Below are 25,045 nucleotides of genomic sequence, written 5' to 3'. Positions count from 1 at the left end.
TGAGAGAGGCAAAACCTATAACAGATGGATTCAACTGTAATGACTGCATGATCATTCACTATAGATCTAAGATTAAACAATAGGTATATTTTCTTAATATAGAGAGACTAGAAACTATGCAGGAGCAAAGAGCTCAAGGTGTGTGCATAGAGAAATCACTGAAAGCTAGTGTAGATGTACAAAAAGTAATCAAAAGGTTCGTGGAATTTTGGCCTGTATCTTGAGGGAAATGGAATTATAAAATGAGGAAGTAAAGCTTCAATTGTAAATGCCTTAATCAGACTCAATCTGGAGTATTGTACCGTGTTCTGGGCACTGAATGTCAGGAAAAACTTACAGGACTTTGAAAAGGTACAGTGAAGATTCACTTGTGTCACTAGCTCAGTTGGCTGGATGGCTGGTTTGCAATGCAGACTGATACCAACAGCATGGCTTTATTTCACACACTGGCTGAGGTTACCATGAAGGATTCTCCCTCTTGAGCTTTCCTCTTGTCTGAGGCATGATGACCCTCAGGTAAACCACCACCAGTTGCCTCGCTCTACTGACAAAGCAGTGCTATGGTCTAGCAGCAGTATGTTATGAAGGCAGGAACATAAACTTAGATAATGTTAATTTGCATTTGGAAAGTTGAGGTAGTTTAATTGCAGTGTTTAAAACAATGAAAAGTATTTGATGAAGTAGTTACAAATAAACTGTTGCATCCAGTGTGGGAATCCGGAACAAACGGCAACATTTTATCAATTGGTATTACTTTCATTTCCAAATCAGAAGGTTGTAGGTTTATATTTAGTCTAGGATTTGAGCACATCATCTAGGCAAGTACATTGCATTGCCAGAGATGCCATCTTTTAGGTGAAATCTCAAACTCTGACTGCCTCATTCATTAGTTGTAATACATTTAAATGAAGTATTCAAAAAAAAAGTGAACTCTCTCAGCATTCTTCTCTCAATCAACATTACTGAAAACAGAATAACCAGTACTTAATCGTATTATCTTATCAAAATTGAATGTCACAATGAATTACTGCACTTCAGAAATAACTAATTAGTTGTGAAGACATTTAGGGTGTCCTGAGGATGTGATAAGACTCTATATAAATGGTATTCTTCCCTTTTATCCATTTTGCTCAAGATCTTGCCTTGCGTTTTCATGGTCACAATGACTCATTGGAAGACTCTGTTTAGGTGGAAATGTTCATTTATGAACAGACAATGTGAAGAATAGAGTTTCAAGAGTTGCAGCAGAGCCTGTTAAGGCTCAGGCAGGAGGTGACTATTCATGGGTGACAGATATCACTAGCTCTTCTTTACCCACATAGCTTTAACTTGTTATGTGCTGCTTCATCAATCACTCTGTGTCTTGTGGGATAAATGTAGCTCTTGGTGCTTGAGAGTGTCTCTGGCTGTGAGACAGGTTGTGTTGAGGTACAAGTTGCTGATATTAGAACCATAGATTCCCTACCTTGCAGAAAGAGACTATTCAGCCCATCGAGTCTGTACCGACCTTTCAAAGAGCATCCTACTCTGTCCCAAAAATGCCATAATTAGTGTGATTTCTGGGTATTTATATGAGAATAGGTGGTACCATTTCCAAATATTCCTTCAATAAATCATATTGCAACATTAGTTACATTGTATTCCCACTGATGCTACTTAACTTCAATGTATCACTATGTAATTACATATTCAACAGGACAACGTTACCATATGGTATTGACTATGGGTTCAAGTAGCAACCAAGACTTTATTATTTTATACTTGGTATTCTGTCTCCCACGAATTAATAGTATTGCTTCCTTAACTTTAGTAGAAAGTTTTTTCTTAGAAGAAAGTTGTTTGTTTACCCTTGTCAAACGTGGTCTGGGGTTTGTACTGTTATGAAACTTCACTATTGTTGCACTGGTTCTGTTAGATAAAAGCATTCTTATTCTGCAAGTGGAAGAATAGTGCCCTATAACCTCATCAGTCCAGAAGTTCATAGTCTGGAAATACCAATTGTTTGAAAATGTTTTCAGCAGATGCACAGCCCTGCTATGTCAGTGTTAGGTCACTGCAACAAAGTGCGAAGGCATGGGCTCACGGGAGCTTTGTCTGTCTGTCTTTCTCCCTCTAGGTCCAATTTTCCGGTCTCCCTGTGTCCCTTTCTCTTTATCTGTCTTGATTGGTTTCTCTCTATAAAAGTCTATTTCTCCATTTCTCTCTTTCCCTTTTTCTTTTTCAGTTTATTTCTCCATCTTGCTGTCCCTTGTTCTCTGGCTCTTTCTGGCTTTCACCTTTGCTATTGTTCCCCTTCTGTCTCTGTCTCTTTCACTTTCCCTCCCCCGCTTTTGCAGCAGTGTTTTTCAGCCAACTCAAGCATTCGTAGGGTATAGATTGTTTCATTTAAGCTATGGCATCAAACTAAAGTGCCGGAAAACATTACCATTTTAGATTTATAACATCAGAAAAGGTGGAAATGATGACAGATATTTTCCAGTTTACACACTTGTGATCAAGCATCCTAATGTCATCATATAGTCGAGAAAATTCCAAAATTTTGAAATGACTCGATCCCAAGTATTCCACGTTGGAGAGGTTGTAGTGTATTAATGTAGTGAACGCAGACACACACAGACACACAGACGCATGTAATTAGACAGCCTCAGTGAACACTGCATGCTTGAAACTGAACAGATATTATCTTGCTAGATTGACATGCAAGTAATCCCGTTGTGAATCATTTTTTCTTAGTTTGTTGATGTGTGCACAGGTTGTATACATCACTGCCCTTTGTCTTTTTCTAAACCCTTGTTCTGCAAGTCTCATGCCAATATTGCATTGGTTAACACCATTTCACATGTTAGACAGGATGGAATTAGAAGTTTTGCAGAGCTGATTTTGTTATAGCAGGTGCTTAGAGGCATTGTGGTTTACATCACAAGAAGGAAGCAAACCAATCCATCTTGCTGTACTGACCGCTTGCTGGACTATACATGTGTTTGCCATGCAGAATGATAAGGCAGCATATCTTTGCAAGTCTCTTTAGTATGTCATCTTTTTTCCCATGGCCTTGAAAGACCTCTGTGTTTCAGACAGAACGTTTACACTTTCAGCAACTTCCTACCCTTCCTGCAACATTCAACCCTTTCAGGAGGTGGGATTGTATGATCATTTTTGACCTATATTTTATGTCTCCTTCTCAAACTCCTCATGCTGTCCTTCACATGCCTGAGCATTGAATCTGAGCGTTTCCTGCCTTGCATTTTTTTTTTTGTCAAGCATTTATTAATGGAGCAATTGCACAGGGTTCACATGCACTCTTATTGGATTTTACCTGGCTGATCAATACCATTTAGATTTTCTGGCATTGATAACTGACTGCATTCTCCATTGGGTATCCTGGTTTGTTTTGTTACAGCTCACATGCTGTCTTGCCTGTAAATTAAATCAGAAAATCTCAGCTTCTTGTGCATCATTCATTACACAGGGTAAATTTAAGTAATATTCATTTAATCCTTTCTTACCAAAAAAGAATCCTGATAAAACATGTTGTCCTAGAAAACTAAGTCTCTAGTAAATGTATACAAACCTCCAGTTCAATGTGCACCATCTGCTCCTTCGGCAGAGGAGGTCACACTGATGGCAGGAGCAGCAGCATTCAGAGTGGAAAATGGTACTGGACTACGCTAGCACTTCGTCCATCGGCCTATACAGCACAACATGACATTTGCTGGAATGAAGGCCCCCTCGCCATCACAGTTTAAAATCATGAAGTACTTATGGGTTAGTTGCTGGCTGAGTATTCCTGGCTAGTGTTTGATGTCTGCTGTGTTGACTCATTCTGGAAACTTCAGTTTGACTGCAGAGCAAAGTGTTTTGCTCCTTTTGCACTGTTACTGTAACAGCACATGTGGGCAGAGTGTAGGGAATGGTTTGACGTTCAAGCAGGTGCAACAAGGACAAGCTGCAGAGGAGAATACTGAACTGGAAATCTTGCTAATGGAAGATATTTTAGGAACACCACAGTTTTGCTGAGAGGCATTGCATGAGGCTTTCATTGAGCTGTGTCACTTTTTGCAACCATAACTGCCTGTTGCTGGCAAAGGTGCCATCACCCTTGGCATTTATACCAATGACTCTGTGTCACAGAGGTCATCGACATCAGGACAAACGTGTAAACTTCTTCCACTTGAATGGAGTAAAGCAAGGACAAGAAAGCACTGCACATTTGATAGGTTTGTTCATGGTGCAAGATGTAGCTGAATGCATGGACATTATTTCACATGAATGGTGACATCTTTAATTGAGAGATTCCACCCTTTCAACATACTGCTTGTTTGTGACCATATGTGGCTCATCATGCAAGTCTGTGCTCACTGTTCAAGCCTTGGTCATGCCTTTTCTATCCTCTGTTGATCTTGGGTGCCACTTCTACTTTTCGTGAGTCGAGTCTCTGTTGCAGGTGGTGACACTGTTGACATAACAAGCTGTTGTGTCCCCACTATACAGCGTAGTGACCTAAGCCCAACCATCTTCTGTTGCTTCATCAGTAATCATCCTTCCACTTAAAATCGTCAGCATGACTAGTACCTTTCAGATACTGTATGTAGCAAGACCTGGGCAACGTTCAGCATTGGCTGCTAAATGGCAAGTAACATTTACACCACACTAATGCCAGACAATTACCATCTCCAACATGAGTGAATCTTACTGTTATGGGGCAACCTGCTCAGCTTCAAGATTGTGGTGACCCTCCCAGCTGGATTCCTCATGGTCCGACCACCTCCCTACACTATATGTAGAAGTTGTGCTCAATGATCTGTTACTTCTCCACGTATATGAAAAGGGCAGATGGTTTGAAGGTGGCTTGGAAGTACGACTGAGAAGAGTTTGAACTTTCTGACCAGGAAGATCACGTGAAGAGAAATGGTATTCTCATCTGGGACATGTGAGATCACTCCTTGTGATGGTATATATTATTGCTGAAGTTAGGTTGCAAAAGAATAATTCCCAATGGTATAACCAGCTTTGTTCAATCACTGGATATCTCTCTAAATTAGCCCTTCAAGGATAACATGAAAAAAAGTGGAATGATTGGAGGACAGCAGACATTCATGAAGGGTGGCAGCATATAGGCTAGAATGCTAGCAATCGCATGTGAATGGAATGTAGAGGCCTTGGATGAAAGGTGATGATTATTGATTGATTGAAATGGTCAATAACACAGTGAGTATGATGTAGGTGATCCATATGATTATGCCAGTCAGACTGGGAACACGTTATTTGCTTCTGGCAACAAGGAAGATGGTGAACTTCGAGGGTTTTAATATACATTCAGTGTATGTTGTGCTACTAAAGTAGCATTTTTTTTACACGATGAAGAAGCTGACTTAAATTGTATAAATTTGTGCATTTGACTTTTTTGATGAATTTGATAAATCTGACACATTCAAAGAAATCAAACTATAGAGGTTGTTTAGTCATTTACGATTAAAATAACAGTACTAAAAATACTTTGGCTTCTTTGGTGCTGGGGTGGGATTGGTGTGAACAGTTTCTGATCTGACAGCTATGTGATGGCAGAATGAAGGAAAAGAGGGGATTTCAATCCATCCAAAATGTTACTTCTCTGCAAGTCGACCCTGATTTTTGACTGCAGATTCAGGCTTAGAAACTCAAGCTTTACATAAGTATGTACTGTAATTTTCAGAAAAGTATTGATGGGAGATTAAAACATGAAGCCACATAGCTGGGTTGCTGCATTGAAAAGGCGTATGCATTATTTTAAATATTAATACACTTATGCTAGTGCTGTTAAACATACATATAAATAACCTCCTGAACTAACTCCTTCCTGTTCATTGGCAGTGTATGTAATTCCAGATGTCAAGGAAATTAATTGATTAATTATATTATAGTTTTAAAAATGTTAACACATTTTTGTGGTTTTTAATGCTAAGTGTACTGCATCACATTTGATTAATTTAATTTTGATGTTTTTATATGGAATATATCTTGTTAAAAAAAATCTTTTTGTTTAATTTCACCCTGGATGAAAATAAATAGATTGTGGTACAGAAATTTACGGCTTTTAAAAGGATGCAGCGAGATATAGATGGCAGATTTGGGCAGAGAAATGGCACTTGGAGTTTAATCCAGACAAATGCAAGGTGATACATTTTAGAAGATCAAATTCAGGTGTGAATTGTACAATAAATGGCAGAACCGTTAGGAGCATTGTCATACAGAGGGATCTGGGTGTAGAGGTCAACGGATCCCTGAAAGTGGCAACACAGGTGGATCAGGTAGTCAAGAAGGCGTACAGCATTCTTGCCTTCATCCGGGGCATTGAGTGTAGTAGTTGGCAAGTTACGTACCAGCTGTATGAATCTTTAGTTAGGTCACGTTTGGAATATTACATGCAGTTCTGGTCACCAACTACCAGAAGGACGTGGACGCTTTGGAGAGGATGCAGGGAAGTTTACCAGGATGATGCCTGGTCTGGAGGGTTTTAGATATGAGTAGAGGTTGAATAAACTTGGATTATTTTCACTGGAAAGACAGAGGCTGAGGGGTGACCTGATAGAGGTCTATAAAATTATGAAAGGCATAGATAGCGTGGATAGTTGGAGGCTTTTTTAAGGTGGAAAGGTCAACTGCGTAAGTTCAAGGTGGAAGTTTAGGGGAGAAGTGCAACGAGAATTTTTCACGCAGAGGGTGCTGGGTGCCTGGAATGCACTGCCAGTGGAGGTGGTGGAAGCAGGCGTGTTAGCGACTTTCAAGGCATATCTTGATAGACACGTGAACAGGAGGTGAACATAGGGATAGAAAGAGCATATGGGCAGTAAGTAGTGGGTCTAAATAAAGATTAGGTATCACAGCAGGCTTGGTGGGCCGAAGGGCCTGTTCCTGTGCTCCATTGTTCTTTGTTCTTAATGGAAGTGGGACATTTTATCTGCATCTCCATATGTGTTTATAGGATACATCTGTGTATGGTTTGTGATTTTCGTACTCACAAAGTGAACTTTGATAGTAGACTAGTGACCGATAAATTGCAGATTTGCTGACCATTTGTCAGAACAACATATTTCAATGCCTGGTGCAAAGTGACTGCCTAATGCAGTCACTGTCACAGTTACAGTTCCTGATCCTTAAATGTTTGCATAGCTTTAATTTTTACTAAGGTTCAAAAAAGGTTTGCCATTTTTAACAGGCCTAGACGCTTCTGGCAGTAGTATTTTTTTCTGACTGTGATTGTTCTCTGACAGTGAATATAGATTATATTCATTCGGATTAAAGTGCTGATGCATAGTATATTTTTGTGCTGAGTGAGTCCTCTTCCATTTTTTGGTTTGTGAAATTATCCAGTTCAAGTCAATGGGACTAATTTGTATTGACCTACTATGCCACTGACTAGTTGTACGGACTCGCATTATGTGTGGAACTCACCTCTATATTCAGTTAGTCTATCTCTGTGAAAGCAGTGGTGGGGCACCACAGTTGCCCTCAACAGTATTGGGTGAAGGAACAGAAAACAGCGCAAGGATCTTGTACCTAATTGTTACTTAGCAACCCCTTATGTAAAGTGTGAACGTGTGGTTAGGAAAGGAATGGGTCAGCTACATGAGTCTTCGTGATTGAATAGCCATCCAAAACTGGAAAGGCTTACTGGTAAAAAGATGGACCAGATTGGCAAAGTACCAGAAGAAAGCCATCGCTGTTACTCCCTAGTGTGCAAAAGTGGAGCAAACTGGGGCAGCAATGAAAATAGAAAGTCTGCACAAAATGCTCATGAAAAGTTTTACAAACATTGAAAGTATTAGGCATTTGAATCACCATTTTGTTTGAGGGAAATCTGTTTTAAGAGAGCATAAATGAGGCTGTCATTGCTTCCAGTTAATAATGTGTCCTTTCTATGTCACTAACGTGCCAGTCCTGTTGTAAAGGAGAGCCATGCTTGAGTGGAATGCTCCCTTTCAGCTACTTCTCGTTTTGTTATTTTGCTTTCTTTCCTTGTTAGAGAAGGAAGGCTGTTCATTTCCTCTCATTCTCTGGCTGTCACTCTGACAAACGACTATTTGTTTTGCCATGTAAACCACGTAAACGTTTGGGCACAGAGCTGAGGCCAGAGCTGTGATCAGCAGGAAAATAGTCAAATGGAGAAACAGAACTTTTGAGCACTCTTCCAGCTTTCCATAGGCATCAACCTTCCTAAATTGTATTTCTAAATTTGTATTCACAGGCAGGAGAATGAAATCAGGCACAGCTCTTATGTAAATGTAAAGAAGCATAAATGGTGACAAAGGAACATTGTTTCAGTTTTAGTTTATTGTAGTCTATCAGCACAGACCAACATTGGAGTATATGGAAATGTCACAGCTATAATGTAAGACAAGTGGTACCTCACAGACAAATATTTCTCTTTAAATCCATAGAATTAATTTGCATGTTTAGCCATTGACTCAGCCTTTTATTGGCATCTTGTCCTGTGTTGTAATGAATGCAGATTTTGATATCTAATATCTAGTCCATTTGTTGATGGAGTGGTTAACTACCATCCTTGCTTGCTTTGACCTGCTTTCATTGAGTTTTTCCAAAGCAGTTGTTGCTTTGTATATCTTAGATCTAAATGAGGCAACAATTGCTTTTTTCATTCACCTTATTCTCTCAGTTATCCTGCTTCTTGTTTGTTCCCAGGTCCTCGTTTCTGTTTTTGTGTCCCATTTTACTCTGCTCTTTCAGTTCCATCTTTCAACTTCATGATTAGTCTATTTGGTTTTGCCTCAGCTTTGAAAGATAAACGTGCATTCATCCTCCATTCAAGCAATGGAGCTTTGGTGAACTCATTTATTGATACTTCACTGCCCTCTACTGGAATAATCTTCCCATTCCTGTATCATCTCCAGTAAGGCTTGATAAATGGAACAAAAACAGAAGTTGCTGGAGCATTGCAGTTCTTTCAGTTTTTATGCTTGATAAATGCACTTCTGCCTAGTTCTGTGGACATCACAGTCATTGTACAGTTTTTTTCCACCCTAATCGCTCCTTTCCTGTAGATGGTGGCTCAATATGATGTGACCTTTTGGCACTTTATCCAACTGGTTACTCTTTGTCTGTGAGTTGCAGTGAGAAAGTCAATACAGTACAGGCTCAGGAAGACATCAAGGCCACAACACTATGTGTGTGTTTGATATTCAGACAATCCACTGGATAGTGTACTGATTAAGATATTTGTGTAAAATATGTGTAAGCACAGTTCCAATAGAATTGTTAATTTACTGAGACAGATATGACCCACTGGATTTAATTCAGCTGTAAATGTATCTGCATCCCTGTGCTGTTTGTATTGACCCTATTCTGCCAACCAAGGCCAGTAAAATTGTTTCAATTGACAAATAAATAAGCAGTGCCAAATTGGATGCAGTTCAAAAATTCATTCCTAATCTATTTCTCTAAATATTTTGACTAAGTTTTGCAAAACACTCTTTTCCTTAAATCCCCTTAAGCTATCATGTGGGATACTTTTTGTTTAGCTGACCTGATTCCAAAAAAGATTTCTCAAGCATAAAAGCAACTCTGTTGAACATTTTCAAGATCTTCAGAATGAGGAGTACATATGGAGCTCTGTGAACAATGGTGTTTTGATTGAAAACTACATTTTTAAACACCTACCAGAATCCCATAGCTGTTACAACACAGAAGGAGGCCATTTGGCCCATCACATTTGCATTGGTCCTATTACCTAATGCCTAATTGCCTTCCTTTCTCCCAAATCCCTGATTTATTATTTCTTTCCAAATATTCATCCAATGCCCAAATGATTTCTAAGTTGTTCTTAAGAGAAGGAAGATTTTGCAACTTGTCATTCAATGGAAGGAGTAACTGGTTTCGGATAACAAAGAGTAGATGTTGCATTGCCTTGACATGAATGATCTTTGGCCATTCTGTCAACAAGCTCATCAGCATCTGTGCCAATTTCTGGGTCAAGTGTTTGGCTGCCTTCAGAAATTTGATAGGTCTTGCTGACAAACCTTTCTAAGTTGAGTGATATTTCATCCCTTGAATGTTTTGCCCAATTGTGAATCATATGGACACTGCAGTTTATTGGAAATAACCCATCAACATTAGATTTTAATCACAAAATGACACAGCGAGGCTGTTCCAAAATGTATTGTTGATGGTGTCAGCGCTGTGGGGAGGGTTTCATTTCACTATGATCAACTCACTTCTTTCTTAGTTTAATTAGTTGTGGCAGAGTGCTTTCTTTGTAGAAATCTAACATACTCCTTACCATTTAGCTTAGAGATTCAAACAATTAAATCACAAGAGGAAGAACCCAAAAACTCCTTTCTCTTTCTTAAGCTTACATGAGAAACCATGCCAGTAGTCAATTTCAAACATTGCAGTGTAAAGAAATTGACATATAACTTCAAGATATATAAATAGATCAGGACATGTATATCTAAACTGTTGCTGACAGCTCAGGACTGCACTGTACACTTTAGGATACCATAACAGGGATGAGAAAAATAATGTACATTCCATGTTAGTGTGAATAGAGCTGAGTGGCCAGTGTATGTCCCAAAGAACTTGGAAAAGCATCATCTGCCAGTCTTAGATGGATTGTAAAAAGTTGTGTGTACAAAACATGTCTCCACATGTGTAGTGTGAGTCATGTGGAAAGGTAATTGTTATAGCCAGGTGAGGATAGGTAAATTGGGGACTTTTTTTTAAGCCCTCAATCATTCACAGCAATTATTTTTAATTCTTTCTTTTTGGCATGCAACTATCCTCACACTTCAATTAAAACACTGTTCTAGTCAAAATTGAGGGACCAATTATTAGGTTTTCTTTAGAGAAAAGAATTCTTTACTAACCCTGAGAAAAATAATAAAATACATCAAACAGACAAAGTGTATACAGGAGAGTGTGTCCAGCATAAAAGGAAAGTCCAGATTGTGTTGTTTTCTTTAAAAGAGAAGGTCCTTGGAGTCCTTAAAATGTTTGATTTGAACTTGAAACCAGGGTTGTTTAATGGATGTCTTGTGTCCTCATGAGTGGGTACATCTAAAAATATCCTAGAGTTCTCAGTGAAGAGATGTTTCTCCAATTTGTTTTTTCACTAGGTGTTGTTTCTCAACAGGCTGGAGCAAACAGGCAGGAGGAGGGGAAGAGGGAGAAAGAGAGAGAAAATTTCTTACAGTTCTGTATTGTAAATCCATTATCCTTCTCTCCTCTGCCCAAAAGCTGTTTTCTGAAATAAGTTCGCTTGTGCATTCCCATGTCAGAAATCATTGTCTTTTATCAAACAGGATAAATTACAGATATCATTTATCCCAATATGTAAAATGTCTAGCAAGGTGTAAATTAAAACTCAGAAATGATGTTGTCTTTATCCCTGACTGAATTTCAGGGCCTTTGGATAAAGTGCTAATTTCAATTCTTGACTCTTTTTGTTTGTTTCATGGTGGTTCCCTGAGCCTGGTTAGATGACCATCTTTAAGTCAGTGTTTTATTCTCTTTTTGAAAACTATTTTAGTTTTTCAGTGTCTTAAAATCAGATGATAGCAAGTGAAAATTGATGGTTCATATTTTACTGCTATTGTGACATAGTGTGCCTGCTGAAGTACAGAAAATTATGTATGGAAGATAATGTACTTGGATTATATAAAGAGAGTAGTCGACATTCTGAGTTTTGTGAAACATGCTGAGAGAACAATGTATGCCCTGATCTGCTATGGATAGTTTGCAGAGGATAATATACATCTGTGAGAATAGTTAATAAGGAAAGATTTTGGACAAATAGTGGACAAAAATGAATGCATTATTAATGTTGCACAGTAAGACTTGAATCCAGTAAAAGCAAAGGAATCAGATAAAGAATAAACCACCTGGAAAATTGTAAATCTGGATTGAACAACACCGTTTGTTGTTATGTTACCTCTTTAGCAAAGCTATCTTATTGGGTTATTGATATTTATTCTTCAGTAGAGTAAGACTTATTTTAAGTCATTTGAAATAAGCAAAAGGAGCTGTGCTTATCTTTCAGAGTGCAGTACATTAAACTTGCTGACATGGCTTAAATAAAGTGTGTTTGTCTTATTGAATGCTGGGTGATACTCAAAGGGCTTGCGTGTTCACCACAACTTCATGTCATTTGGAGAAAGAACTTTGATTTATGGCGCATCTTTTATGACCCCAGAACATCTCAACGAACTTCACAGCCAACATGCTATTTAAATCACATCTAGATGAGCAGTCATTCAAACAGTTCCTGATCATTTTCTCCATATAAAATCCTATAAAGAAAACTGGTGAAATTATCGCAACAAGTCTAATCTAATTTAATTAGTCAGCCATTCGATCGCATTGGCACTGCCGGCTTTGCAATTAGTAGTAAAATTACATTTTAACACACCACCATTTAAAAACTGCAGCATCCTTATTACGTTCAATGAGTTTCCAATTTACTTCATTTTGCAGAGTTATTGTCCTGGGAGGAGTAGATTTGTTGCTCATATTATCCTATTCCTGTCTTCAAATAAGTCTCAATTTTATTTGTTAGCGCTGCACGTTTAATTGGGACTTTTTTTTCTTTTACCTATTAAAAATAATTTTGTTTTTTCTTCTCAATATTTTAACTTTACAGTTTAAAATGCTTATTTTGAGATTTTCTTAACCTTCTAAAGTATCTTCACAGCTCAAAGTCCACTGTTGACTGTAACCACTGATACGCTCAAATAGCTTGCTGCCTAACACTGATTGCACTGGATGCCTTACTCACAGAAGTAAGAGGCTCATGCTGACTGTACCATCTGTTAAAGCCCTACCACTGGCTGTGCAGAGTGGGATGTTCTTTCTTTCTATGCTTGCACAGTTTTTGATCCAGTGTAGTCTATAGCTGCTTCTGTGCGACCACATGTCACCACTGAGTAAATCCTTGTCCCTCTGCCCTCTGTTGTAACTGCACAACTTATTGCCCAGCATAGACTATACATTTTTTTTGTCTTGTGATCCTATTCACAAGTTTGGGTTTAGACAGACTGGTTAAAGACAAGACAAGGCAAGGTCAAGAATGCCTTCAGGTTTTTCAAAACACCGTTTATTACATATTAAGCTTAAATAGTGTGACACTTAGCATTCAGAAATATACCAGCCTTTAACCTTGCTGATACTTTATCATAAAGTGCATGTCTTTTTATTTTTCTGTATTTTTGGCTGTGGTTTTAAAAACCATGGATTGTTGAGGCAGCGCTGCACTTTTTGAAAGTACGTGACCCACTAATTATAAGCGCTGTTTGCACAGCTGCTAGTTCAAGCTTGTAGTGGATGATTTGCAGATAAACTGGAGCCAAGGCCTGTGTTAAAATGGGGATTCACTTGGCAACAAGTAGCTGATTGGTCTGTAGACTGATTATCAATGTCAAAAGCCTTCCTTCTGCCAACAACTAGGTGATTAGCTTTCACGCAGTATAACAGCTTGGGGCTGTGAACATGACCAAGAGAAACCGTCAGATTCTCACAGACTCAGGAGTCATGGCTATTCTCTTCAGTAAAAATGCTTCAAGCATGAAGAAAACCAATTTATTTTTCCTTCAGCAGTTGCTCTAAGTGAATTTTAAGTAGTAATTCAGAGGCCTTCGTAACTGTAAGCCAGTCACCAAGTGGTTCTTGCCAACAAGTGAAAGCATCTGGAGAAGGAAGATCAAGAAGCAGTGTTCTGATCAGCATAAGAATAACCTCAGCAAACCCTGTGAACAGAAACCACTGAAACATCTCTCCAGTCTTGCCCTCTATTCATAAAACTCATGTTTTTTTTTTCCTGTGTGTAAAGGGGAGGTTTATATGGGAGTTAGAGTATTTATTTAATAGAGTTATAGGTCGATGGTTCATAATTGTTTACATGAAGCTATGCTTTTTTTTTGTAATAAGTCGTACTTCTTGTTAAGTACAAAAATCTGGCCCATGCTTTCCGTCAGCTTGGGCCTAAATGACGGGTAAATTAGGAATTGTGCATAATTTTTACAATCTTTAACATTGTGACAACTCCAGGAATAGTGAAGCTTGATTTCCAGTTCGCAGTGAGGAATAACATTATTGAAAGACTGGTCCATGAACTCTATTGCCTAAAGTTAATCAAACCACTCCACACCTCTCTCTGCACATCTTTCTTAACTCTGTCCGCACTGTACTCTTTGTACTGTGACATCATTGCAATGTTGCCCAAGATTCCTGGAACCCTTGTAGAAACATACCCTTGATAGTACTAATAAACTTGCCAAAATCACAACTCTGGACAGGATGGGATTTCTGTTTCTTCACTGCAACACAAGCAGTATGATCAAACACTCCCTTCTCTCCCTCAGTGGAAGTGGGTATGTTGGCAGTGCCCATACTGATAACCACAACATGCTGCCACTTCTGTTTTACCCATAATCCCCTGCATCCTGGTGTGGATTATTAATGTCTGCTACAATCAAAGTACACTCCTTCAACCCTCCAAATGCAGAATGCTTCCATTTCAAGATAAAAGTTGGTGCAATTCCCAACTTGGCTGTATCCTTTAGCAACCAATGCTGGATTAATCAGTCCTGTTTTGTAACAGCCTGTAACCTGAAGGTTTAGATTTGACTTTTCACACAAGTGCTAAAGATACGCAGATCCAGATTCTTCAAGTAAACAGATTTACTGAACAGAACAAAACTTTACTGTGGCTACAATTTTTAAAAAATCAATATTTGACCACAAAAATTCTCACACTTTGAAACCTCTGTTTTATTTGATGTATAAATGATGATGGACAACCTGATTCCATGAGTAGTTAAGGAGAAAAAAGATGCACTGGGAAATCTCCAGTGCCATCTAGTGTGAGAATACTGACAGGACAATATCTAACAGAGCTCAGTCCTGCAAGTGTGTCATTGATTTTACACTGTTATTTCAAAAAGGGATTAAGGAGGGGTGATACAAAACAAGTCGTGAAACAGGAATGTTCCGTTTTATTCTATAATTGAGGGTGAAATTGCCAAAAACAAATTGGAATGTTTATGAAATGACTGAGCCTGGAGCAGTCACAGAGCCTTCCTTTGACTGCATTGTTTTCATCTGATACATCTGTGGCAGGGATCAGTAATCTTAGGAATTCGATTGCAGTTGTAAGGTGGAAAAGCAACTTTTGACAAAATAGATTAAGTTTATTTAGTTAGTGAACCTTCCTAATTGAAACAATTTCTAAATAATGATAAATGAGTATGAAAGAACACTTGGAATTTCCATTGTTTATAGTGTTTAACCTGGAGGCAAGAAAGGAAAGACCATACTTCCAGTTGGACAATAATAAAAGGCTTCCATAAATCTTTTGGCTGTTTTCATTGACACATGCTGGCAATTTAGCTGAGCTTGCCTAACACTAGAGAGTTGCCACCAGCCTATTTGACTTCCTTCCATTGTTGGAGAACTTTATCAATGCTTCTGCTACATGTACAATATGTAATGACATCAGAAAAGTAATCTGTGTAAAGTAATCTGGTTGCAGTTAGAGGAAGTCACTCTGACTGATATGGGGCCTTTGTACATTTAATGCAGACCTTTGATTCAGTTATGATAGCTTCAGGACATAGCGATATGTTTTAACTTGCTGGAGAGTGCTGAAATAGAGCTCTAATATCTCAACATTAATTCTGTTCGTTATGAACATTAGAAGTGAATAGATGTGTGGTTGATCTAACGACTGGGATTGGCTTTTATAATGTTGTGATCTATTGGTACAATCACACTGATTTTAGAACTTGAAAGAGATTCAAGGATATTAGCAGACCTCATGTAACATGTCCAGTAATCTTTTTCCACCTCCTTAATATTGTCATCTGCAGCCCTGTCAGCTTTACCTGCTGTTAAAACCTACATCAACATCTTTGTCACATCGAGACTTGAACTAATCCAGTGCACCCCTGTATTCTACTCTCCACAAATTGAGGTTGTCGAAAGCTCTGCTGCCCATTTCTTAACATACAGCAATGCCCCATTCATCCATTACCTGTGTTCACTTGATGTACTTGGAAACCAGGTTAAATAATTCTCAATTCAAATATTTTTATCCTTTTTTTAAAAATCACTCAATGGCCTAACCTCTGTCTCTGTAATCTCCTTCTGCTCTCCAATCCTCCACGAAATCTGCACTCCTCTAATTCTGGCCCCTTAAACTTTCCTGATTTTAGTCACTCCACCAATGAAGACTCCCCCCACCACCCCTCTCCAGCTGCTGCAACCCTAAGAACTAAAATTCCCTGTCAAACCCCTCCTCCATGTCCCTGTTCCAATACTTCTCAAAATCTACCTGTTTGGCCAAGATTTTGGTTATCAGCCTTCATACATCCTTACGTGTTTCAGCGTTAAATTGAGTTGGATAATGCGCTTCAGAAGCATCTCAAATGTTATGCTGTGCTAATGATGCTGAACACATGGTGAGAGTATCCTGTAAGTTCCATCTTTAGATGGTGCAAAGGCAGAAACACAGTTAACATCATTATCAAGTGACAGGAAGCAGCTGCCTGTCTGAAGATGGCACTGCAATGTGTAAGATAATATATCCAATATGACAAAAATAAAAAGTGTTTCATTTTATTTTGAAGATGGTCTCTTTTCTTTGCAGCATGCCTCTTCTTGCACTTCCTAGTTGCCTCAATATTTCTCCCAATCCCTCTGCAGCCTCCCAATATTATTACAATTTTCCTGTCACTCCCAGGTGAAAAAAAAGCCAGGCTGAACCCTGTACAGACCTTTCCTGACACTTTTGACTCTTGCTGTCAGCACTGGGCCATTGTCCTGCCTCCAGACCCTCAACTTCAATAACCAGCATGAAATAAAAGTGGGCAGTCTGTGTATGTGCTGTCACTGCGTACAGAATGTAATGTACAGGGGGTCAATCGCTGTTTTAATGACCATTTTAGCATGCAGAGTAATTACTTTGAAATAAGTAACTCAGTTCAGAGGGGTCTGGGTATCCTTGTACAAGAATCAGAAAATGTAAAAGTGGAGCTACAATGGAGTTAATTAAAGGCATATTGAAATTTTGGCCTTCATTGCAAAAGAGATAAAATGGGGAAGTCTTGCTGCAACTCTATAGAGCATTAGTGAGACTGCATCCAGAGTACTGTATACACTGTTGGCTTTCCTTACTTGAGGAAGGATATACTTGCATTTTAAGGTAGTTTAGAAGAAGGTTTGCTAAGCTGTTCCGAGAATGAGGGAATTATCAGGAAGTTTGACCTATACCAGTTGGAGTTTAGAAGAGTGAGAAGTGACCTTGATGAAGCATGTAAATTTCTAATTGGGCTTTAAAAGGTAAATACTGAGAGGATGTTTCCTCTTATGGGTGAATCTAGAATTCTGGAGCATAATTGTAAATGAAGGGGTCTCTCATTTAAGTTAGACACAAGGAGAAATTTCTTTCCAAGGAAAATCATTACTGTTTGGAATTCTGTGACAGAGGGCAGTGGATGTTTGTTTAGTGAATATGTTCGAGGGTGAGTAGGTAGTTTTATGAGGGTTTTGAGAGTTATGGAGGGAGGCAGATAAGTGATATTAAGGCTGCAAGTTGATCACCCATGATCTAATTGAATATGGAATACATACACAAAGGGTTGAAAGATCTCCCCACTCCTATTTTTCATGAGTATATAAACATCATTTGTTGGCTGTGTGAGCTTTGACAAGAAATGATGGTATCCTCAGAGTGGCACGCAACGTAGTGAAAGGATAGTAAATCTGAATCATGGAAATGATGGCAATCAGGAAAAAAAAAGCATCTGTTCAACTCCCCACTGGGGGTCTGTGGCCGCAGCTGTATTCCGACACATGGGGAAAGAGCTCAAACCCTATCAGAGAATGCTAGATCCCCTGGAAAATTCCAGTTAGCCTCTTACAATAAACCGTAATAGGCCATGAGTTATTCTTAATTGCCTAGCAGACTCTTGCAGATATTGACTCTACTGCTTCCCCTAGATCCACCGCAACGATCATAAATGAGATGACCACCGAGCAAGCTGGTGGGGCTGTGAATTATTGCACCCACCTTCCTCCTTGTTCAGCCCCGTATGAGCCTCGAAATCCTGTGTTCTGTCTTGAGGAATAGATTAATGTATCGCCAAGGTTTCAAGAAGAATGAGTCCAGATACTGTGGGGCACATTTATAGTTCTTTTTAAGTGGACAAAACAAGACCAAGATGAGATATATTACAAATCTTTAAACTAATTAAAGGTACAGCAAAAGTTTAAGTAAGCAAGCTATTAAATTATCTGAAGACTGTAGGATGCAAGTTCAAGATTCATAAACCATGGTCAAGATTAAGCATCAGAAAATTATTCCCTGACACGCAATTGTGAACAAATGGAACAGACTCCTATTAAGGTAGTTAATGTTCCAAGTTACTGAGTTCTGAGTTACTGAGAACTGAGCTCCAAAGAGGAGTCATATCAGACTCAAAACATTAATTCTGTTTCTCTATCCGTGAGTGCTGCCAGACTTGCTGAGTTTCTCCAAAAACTTTGTTTTCATTTCAGATTTCTGGCATTATCTGAATTATGCTTTAATAAGGAGAGAGGCCACTTGACCTTATGACTATCATCTTGTTACAATGCAGCTTGTCTATTCTCCAAGTTGTTTTGGAAGAGGTCGTGTACAAATTTTATTAAGTTTACAGGCATAAAGATGTAAGTATGATGATTTGATTTGATTTGCTACTATCACGTGTACCTAAGTACAGTGAAAAGTGTTGCCTTATGTGCTTTACAGGCAGTTCGACATGGTACATAAGCATGCAAAACTATTGGCAGTTTTCAGATGGTAATATTGCGGAGTACTGTGGTATGAAATCCTTCTGGTTAGATTTGAGTGTACAATTGAAAGTCTATGTGAAAAGTGTGCAAAAATAATACATTTGTCCAATAACATTTGATCAGCAGAAAGGATTTCTTCGCAAGTGAGAAAAATTATGCAGTGGTAGTTTTGACTGAACAGTGAACTCTAATAAACTACTCTTATTTGAAACCTAACACAGAAGCTGAAAATTTGGTCTTGAGCATGTTATTATTATGTTCTTTCAGGAGCTGCCAAAGTATGAGTAGTCTGTTCAGCAGCAATACGTCAGGCCTTCAAGATTCCACTTCATCGTTGCCTCGTAAACAGAACTCAGTTGATAAGCAACCTCTTCGTGCTCTCTATGACCTCCTCATCTCCCCAATGGAAGGGGTAAGTGAATAAAGAGCAAAGCTCAACTCATTCCTTATTTTCATATTGTGAACATTCACAAAACAACATGGTGCGATAAAAAGACATCAAGAAATGACCACTGGAAACAAATTTCAGTGACAAAATGATGTCGGCCATTTTCTTGTTTTAATTATGTTGAGCTACAGATATCGGTGTTGATAAAATGAATGAAGCAGTTCTGAGAAGTGCAAGATACACGTTAGAGAATATACCTCTTTTGAACCAATCAGAAGGTTGCCAGTAATGATAAGTAAAACACTTTTTCTGAAAGCAACACCATTAATAAGCTATAACAAAAGAAAACTTCTGAACAACTTTGTGAGAAATTTAGTTATATGCAGGATAATGAATAGGCAACAGTTATGTACAATAAAGCTGTCCACTGAAGGATAGTATGTAATATTGAAAATTGATAATGTGGAAGAGCAGGAAATGAAGACGAGGTTAGGGGATAATGTGGTATGAAATGGAAAGAAAAGAAACAAACAAAGCAGGATATGTAGAAGAAATCGATTATGAAACTTTTGGAAATTTTCAGAAAATGCATTGGAAATTTGTAGACTGGATTGCAACTTGAAGGATCCTCAGAAATGTGGCCAGTGTCATAAAGAGGACTCTTACTTTGTATCAGGGTGTGCAATTTAATGTTGACTACTTTTGTAGGTGCTTTTGGAAACAGAAATGCTGAACTCTAATTTCTGTATGCTCAAATTAGTAAAGTGAGAACAAGAGTCATCCATGTGTTCAACAAAAGAAGTATTTATTTCTTTATTAATGTTTGTGTGCCCATGTTTGTGAACATTACAGAATCACAGGATATGTAGAGGATGAGCACAGGGATATATAAAGAATACACATCATGAAACAGCAAGGCATATAGAGAATATTGTTATGAAGTTGTGTAGAATGGTCATGAATTGGAAGGCAGGAAGTTAGCATTTGTTGGTAAAAATGGTTGTGGGGAAAAGCAGTGCATCGTTCCTTTAAAAGATAGTGTTTTTTATGTTCTTGGAAATTTTTAAAAAATATATGTCTGTGAGCAGCAGCAGGAGGGTGCCAGAACAGAAAATACCCAAAAATTGAAACATTTATATTGAAAGACCAAGCAACATTTTTTTAACCAAGGCAACAAGTTTGAATTTGGCCAATTAATTTAAACCAAACACCTAGATGCAGAAAGCCAATTGAATTAAAAAACTGATAGTGTTGACAACATCGATCCTGTGTAAGAAATACTATTCTGTCATTACTGGTATAAAGGTGAGGGCATTTGGAAAATCAGGGACAACCAACTGCCATCTGCAGCGAAAGCAAGTCCGCCATCTGAGATATAAACCTGGCTCTCACAAAAACATTAATAAGCTCTCTAAAAATCCGCAACAAAGGTATCATGGCATTTTAGCTCAAAGTCCTCACCAAATCCAAGACTGCAGAATCAGCGGTAGTAGGACATTTGTGACGTGAGATCGATAGAAGACATAATCTGTGTGAACTTGGAGAAATTAAGTTTTAATTTATTGTTGTCTTATTAATTGAGTTTATATAAATGGGAACCGAAAGAACTGCGGATGCTGTAAATCGGGAACAAAAACAAAGTTGCTGGAGAAACTCAGCAGGTCTGGCAGCATCTGTGAAGGTAAAAACAGAGTTACCGTTTCGGGTCTGGTGACCCTTCCTCAGTATATCCTATTCCACAGTAAATCACTGTGATTTATCATTAACACTGGAGGACAGTGGAATGTGCAGTGAATATATACCTAGATTATGTAAAGTACGTAAACTATGCAACAACTGGTATCTTCTACGTAACATGCAGGAGAACAAGATAGAGCGATAACATGGTTCACTAGAGCTGTTAGAATGGGATTCTCAAAGCAAGGGCTGGAAGGAGCCCTGATTCCTGGCAGAGAATGCTGTAGACAGAGGAGCGTGACAAGTTTACCACTGACTTCATTCCCGAAGTGTCTTCAGTTATACTTTAAAGTAGAAATCCAGGAATTAAAATTTTATTGTGGAGTATTATTAACACAATAGTTGTGCAAAATTGCTTTGTACAGTAGCTCAAATTGTTAATAAAATTGATCAACAACTTAGCTGGAGTGAGCTCTTGGCTCAGCAATAATACTTGTTCCTCATAAACAGAAGGTGAAGGTTTTAAGTCCTACTCTAGCCATTATCAGTGAGCGAGCTTCAGTTCTGAATTGACATCCAGCAGGATACTCATGTAGTGAATTTGGGTGCAGTTCCATCCACAAATCATGGACATCATCAAGCGCACATTCCTACTGGGGACTAACCAAGCTAATAGCTGGCAGAAGGATGGTTATGGTCGGAAGAATAGCATTTGTTTTGTTGCCTGTGAATTCTTTCACTTCATGCTGTCAGATTGAAGAGTGTAAAGATATAAAAGTAACTACTGAATTCTGTGATGAGTCACTAGTTCAAAGTACATTTGATTTCTTTATTCTTATTTTTATTACCAACTTATGGTTCAAAACGATTCATAACACCCAGGTAGTTCAATTGTCAAATTTCTTGTGCAAAGAAATTTAAATTCTTACATAATTGCAGTTTAAACCTGCAGAGGGTGCTAAACGTCCACGTTTCTTTTCATCACTGAATTCACAAATAACGGGTAGAATTTTATCCTCCCTGATGTGACATGAGCAATGGTAAGTAAAGTGGGAAAATATGGTGAGAATGAAAGAATTAGAATCTTGACGTTGACAAGATCTTTTTTCCAATGTTCCCCTCAAGCCTTGAATGGTGACTTCAGAAGATCACCATTGAGAGGTGACCACCTTATTTCCACACATTTACATCACAATAAATTCCCAAACTGCCTTATTTGTATGCCACTTCCAATTCTCCTCTCCTCCACCAAGGAACTAGGCAATGTAAATTTCAGCGATGTAAATCAATGTGGCTACCTGGGCAGTCCACCAAATGCCCCTCCTGTCCATCATCCAACTGCGTCAACACGATGATGTCCATGCCTACGCCATCTTCCTTGACCTTTCATCCACATCAGTTGGCATCAGCAAACCACCGACCTCAGCACATCATTGTGACTGCTCTCAGGCTAACTCATACACCTGTTCAACCTTTCAACACTTTCCATTGAAGTTTACCAGAACCGATGACTTGCATGCTTCTGCCAGGTTGTCTGGCACACAGGAAGAAGCATCATCTCATGCATCTACTCAAGTTACTTAGTACAGCTCTTATCTTACTTTATTAGCATTTACTCACTTCACATTTGCTTGGAGGCTGTCAGTCTCTTTATATATCATATTGCTTTCTTAGAGCACAGGGATTTTAGTGCTCATTTAAAGATTGCTAGCCTCTTTGGCTTGCATTACAGTTTAGCAGAGAGGGAGAGGCAAGCAGCTTATCCTAGCGGGGAATGCAGAACAGTCAAACAGGTGAGCGTGGCACTGTGTTGCACCACAGCACATGCCAGCAGTTTATATATAAGCACATGTATTTCAAGCAAACGGTCATTTGTGAATTACAAAGTGGGGCATTCCTTACTTGGGTAAACAGGGACTTCGGTCAGTCATGGGTACCCCAATGGTCAGTCAAAAGGCTCATCCAAATCCTGTTTGGGGGCAAGGTGGATGGAAGGGCAGTCAGTGGTAATGCATGAGCAGGAGAGGCAGTGTGGTATTGCCAGTGAATGAGCAGGAAGTGCTGAGGGCAGCAACATTCATAGCTTGGTAAGGTGAGGTGGGTGAGAGTTCTTGAGTGGACACATTGTGTGTAATAGTAGAGTTTTAGTCCATGGGTCTTGACGAGAGGTGTGTGCAGTGACAGTTAGAATGAGTATTCACCAGTGAATGTGAAGTAGCAGAGAGAAGATAAAGGTACTCATTCTTGCCAAACTTTCTTCCTGCACTGCTGGGTGTCCGTTTCCACCTGGGACACAGCACTGACATAGGCTGCAATTTAAGTCCAGGTTGGCTTGGTCTGATTGTATGGTCTTCTGTAGTTGTCAGATAGAAAAAGACTGCCCTCCTCTCCACCAGCACTCCCTCATAACCTCCAAGTCCCCTGTCCATAAAAGAAGGGAGAGAGCTTTTCTTTCCTCTGTCACATTTCCTGAATGGAGAGGCTCAAGCACCATTGAGTGAGGGGCAGTTTCTGCCCAGCACTGACTGGATTGGTGTGCAGCTGGGCTTTAAATATGGTGCCAGGGCAGGTCCCAGCACTTCCACGTCCCTGGCCCTGTGATTCCCCAGGAAAGGTGCCTGAGAACCTGGTTACGTTATGAAAAAGGGGACTAGCGACAGGTTGCATGAGGAAATTCGCTCCGGGCTGTGGACCTTAAATCTGACCTGACAAAACTGTTCACCTGAAAATGGGCAAATTCCATCCAGCATTTCATTCTTCTTGTTTCTTTTCTTAAGAACACTTCAATGTATAAGAAAAGTTCACCGGTTTTGTGATCCAAACTATCTTTCCTCTCACCTGTCATCCATTTTCAGACTGTCCATTCAGTCTCTCAATTCCCCTTTTGTTCTTTTAGAGGTTATGGTTAGGGCATTGTTACTTTTTGTGGGTGCTTTATCAATTCTGTTGCATCCCTCTGAAGTGCAGTGGGGTGAGGGTCTTGAAGATGGAGACGGAGATGGGGATGAATGAAAATGCCCACAAACAGAACTTTTCCCATTGTGTTGGGAATAGTGTTTGATTTTCAATTATCAGGGGTTGAGGGTAGTTGGAGAGGTGAATGAGTTTCTGATGCCTGATGGTTTAAATCTATGGGACGGACTGCTTTGCAGAACTGTTCTATCTGTAAAAATGACCCTGAGCTTCCAGTTGCCTGGCACTTGAACACACACAGTGCTCCCTAACCAACATTTCTGTTTCCTGCCTGCTGTAGTGTTCCAATGAGCCTTGGTGCAAGCCCTAAGAACAGCATCTCACCTTCGCTTGGGGACAGTGCAGCCTCTAGGACTCATAGAGTTCAATAACTTTTGAGCCTGATCACTTCCTTCCATTTCTGTTTTAGCCACTCCCAACACCTATGTGCTAGAATGACTTGTGCCGCTTTCAGCACAACCTACCCATTCTCTCCTATTCTTAGCCCTCATTATCACTTATTCAGCTTCTTTTCAGTCCTGGCTTACTATCAATAATCCCATTGTCTGGCTTCCCCTTTCATAGCTGTCTCTATCTGGGCACCATCTCCAGCGATCTGCTCACCTGTCACTCCTCCAACCCCAACTTGACCATATCTACCACTTTTTCCTAGCTGCTAGCAGTTGTAATGCAGTGTCACCAGACACAAAACATTATTTCTCTGCAAGGATTCTGCCGGACCTCCTGAGTTTTCCAGCAATTTCTGTCTTTGTTTCAGATCCCCAGCATCCTTAGTTCTTTGACAACAAGGTGCAGGGCTGGATGAACACAGCAGGCCAAGCAGCATCATAGGAGCAGAGAGGCTGACGTTTCGGGCCTGGACCCTTCATCAGAAAAGGGGGAGGGGAAGGGGGGTTCTGAAATAAATAGGGAGAGAGTGGGAGGCGGATAGAAGATGGATAGAGGAGAGGAAACAAACAGGTCGAAGAGGCGGGGATGGGGCCAGTAAAGGTGAGTGTAGGTGGGGAGTTAGGGAGGGGATAGGTCAGTCCAGGGAGGACGGACAGGTCAAGGGGGCGGGATGAGGTTAGTCGGTAGGAGATGGAGGTGCGGCTTGAGGTGGGAGGAGGGGATAGGTGGGAGGAAGAACAGGTTAGGGAGGCGGGGACGAGCTGGACTGGTTTTGGGATGCGGTAGGGGGAGGGGAGA

At 39.5% G+C, this 25,045-nt stretch overlaps 1 protein-coding gene across 1 annotated transcript in view; it reads left to right on the top strand.

The window, feature by feature from the left end:
* The window catches only part of LOC109918406 (tetratricopeptide repeat protein 28-like), a 153,607-nt gene that overhangs the window by 54,360 nt on the left and 74,202 nt on the right, over positions 1–25,045 (top strand). Inside the window, exon 3 of the mRNA XM_048611636.1 lies at positions 19,087–19,231. Coding sequence (XP_048467593.1) covers positions 19,087–19,231 — 145 coding nt within the window. The remainder of the gene's footprint in view (positions 1–19,086; positions 19,232–25,045) is intronic.

The sequence above is a fragment of the Rhincodon typus genome, chromosome 24, assembly GCF_021869965.1.
Source record: "Rhincodon typus isolate 14 chromosome 24, sRhiTyp1.1, whole genome shotgun sequence".
Lineage (NCBI taxonomy): Eukaryota > Metazoa > Chordata > Chondrichthyes > Orectolobiformes > Rhincodontidae > Rhincodon > Rhincodon typus.
This window is presented reverse-complemented; position numbering and strand designations above follow the sequence as displayed.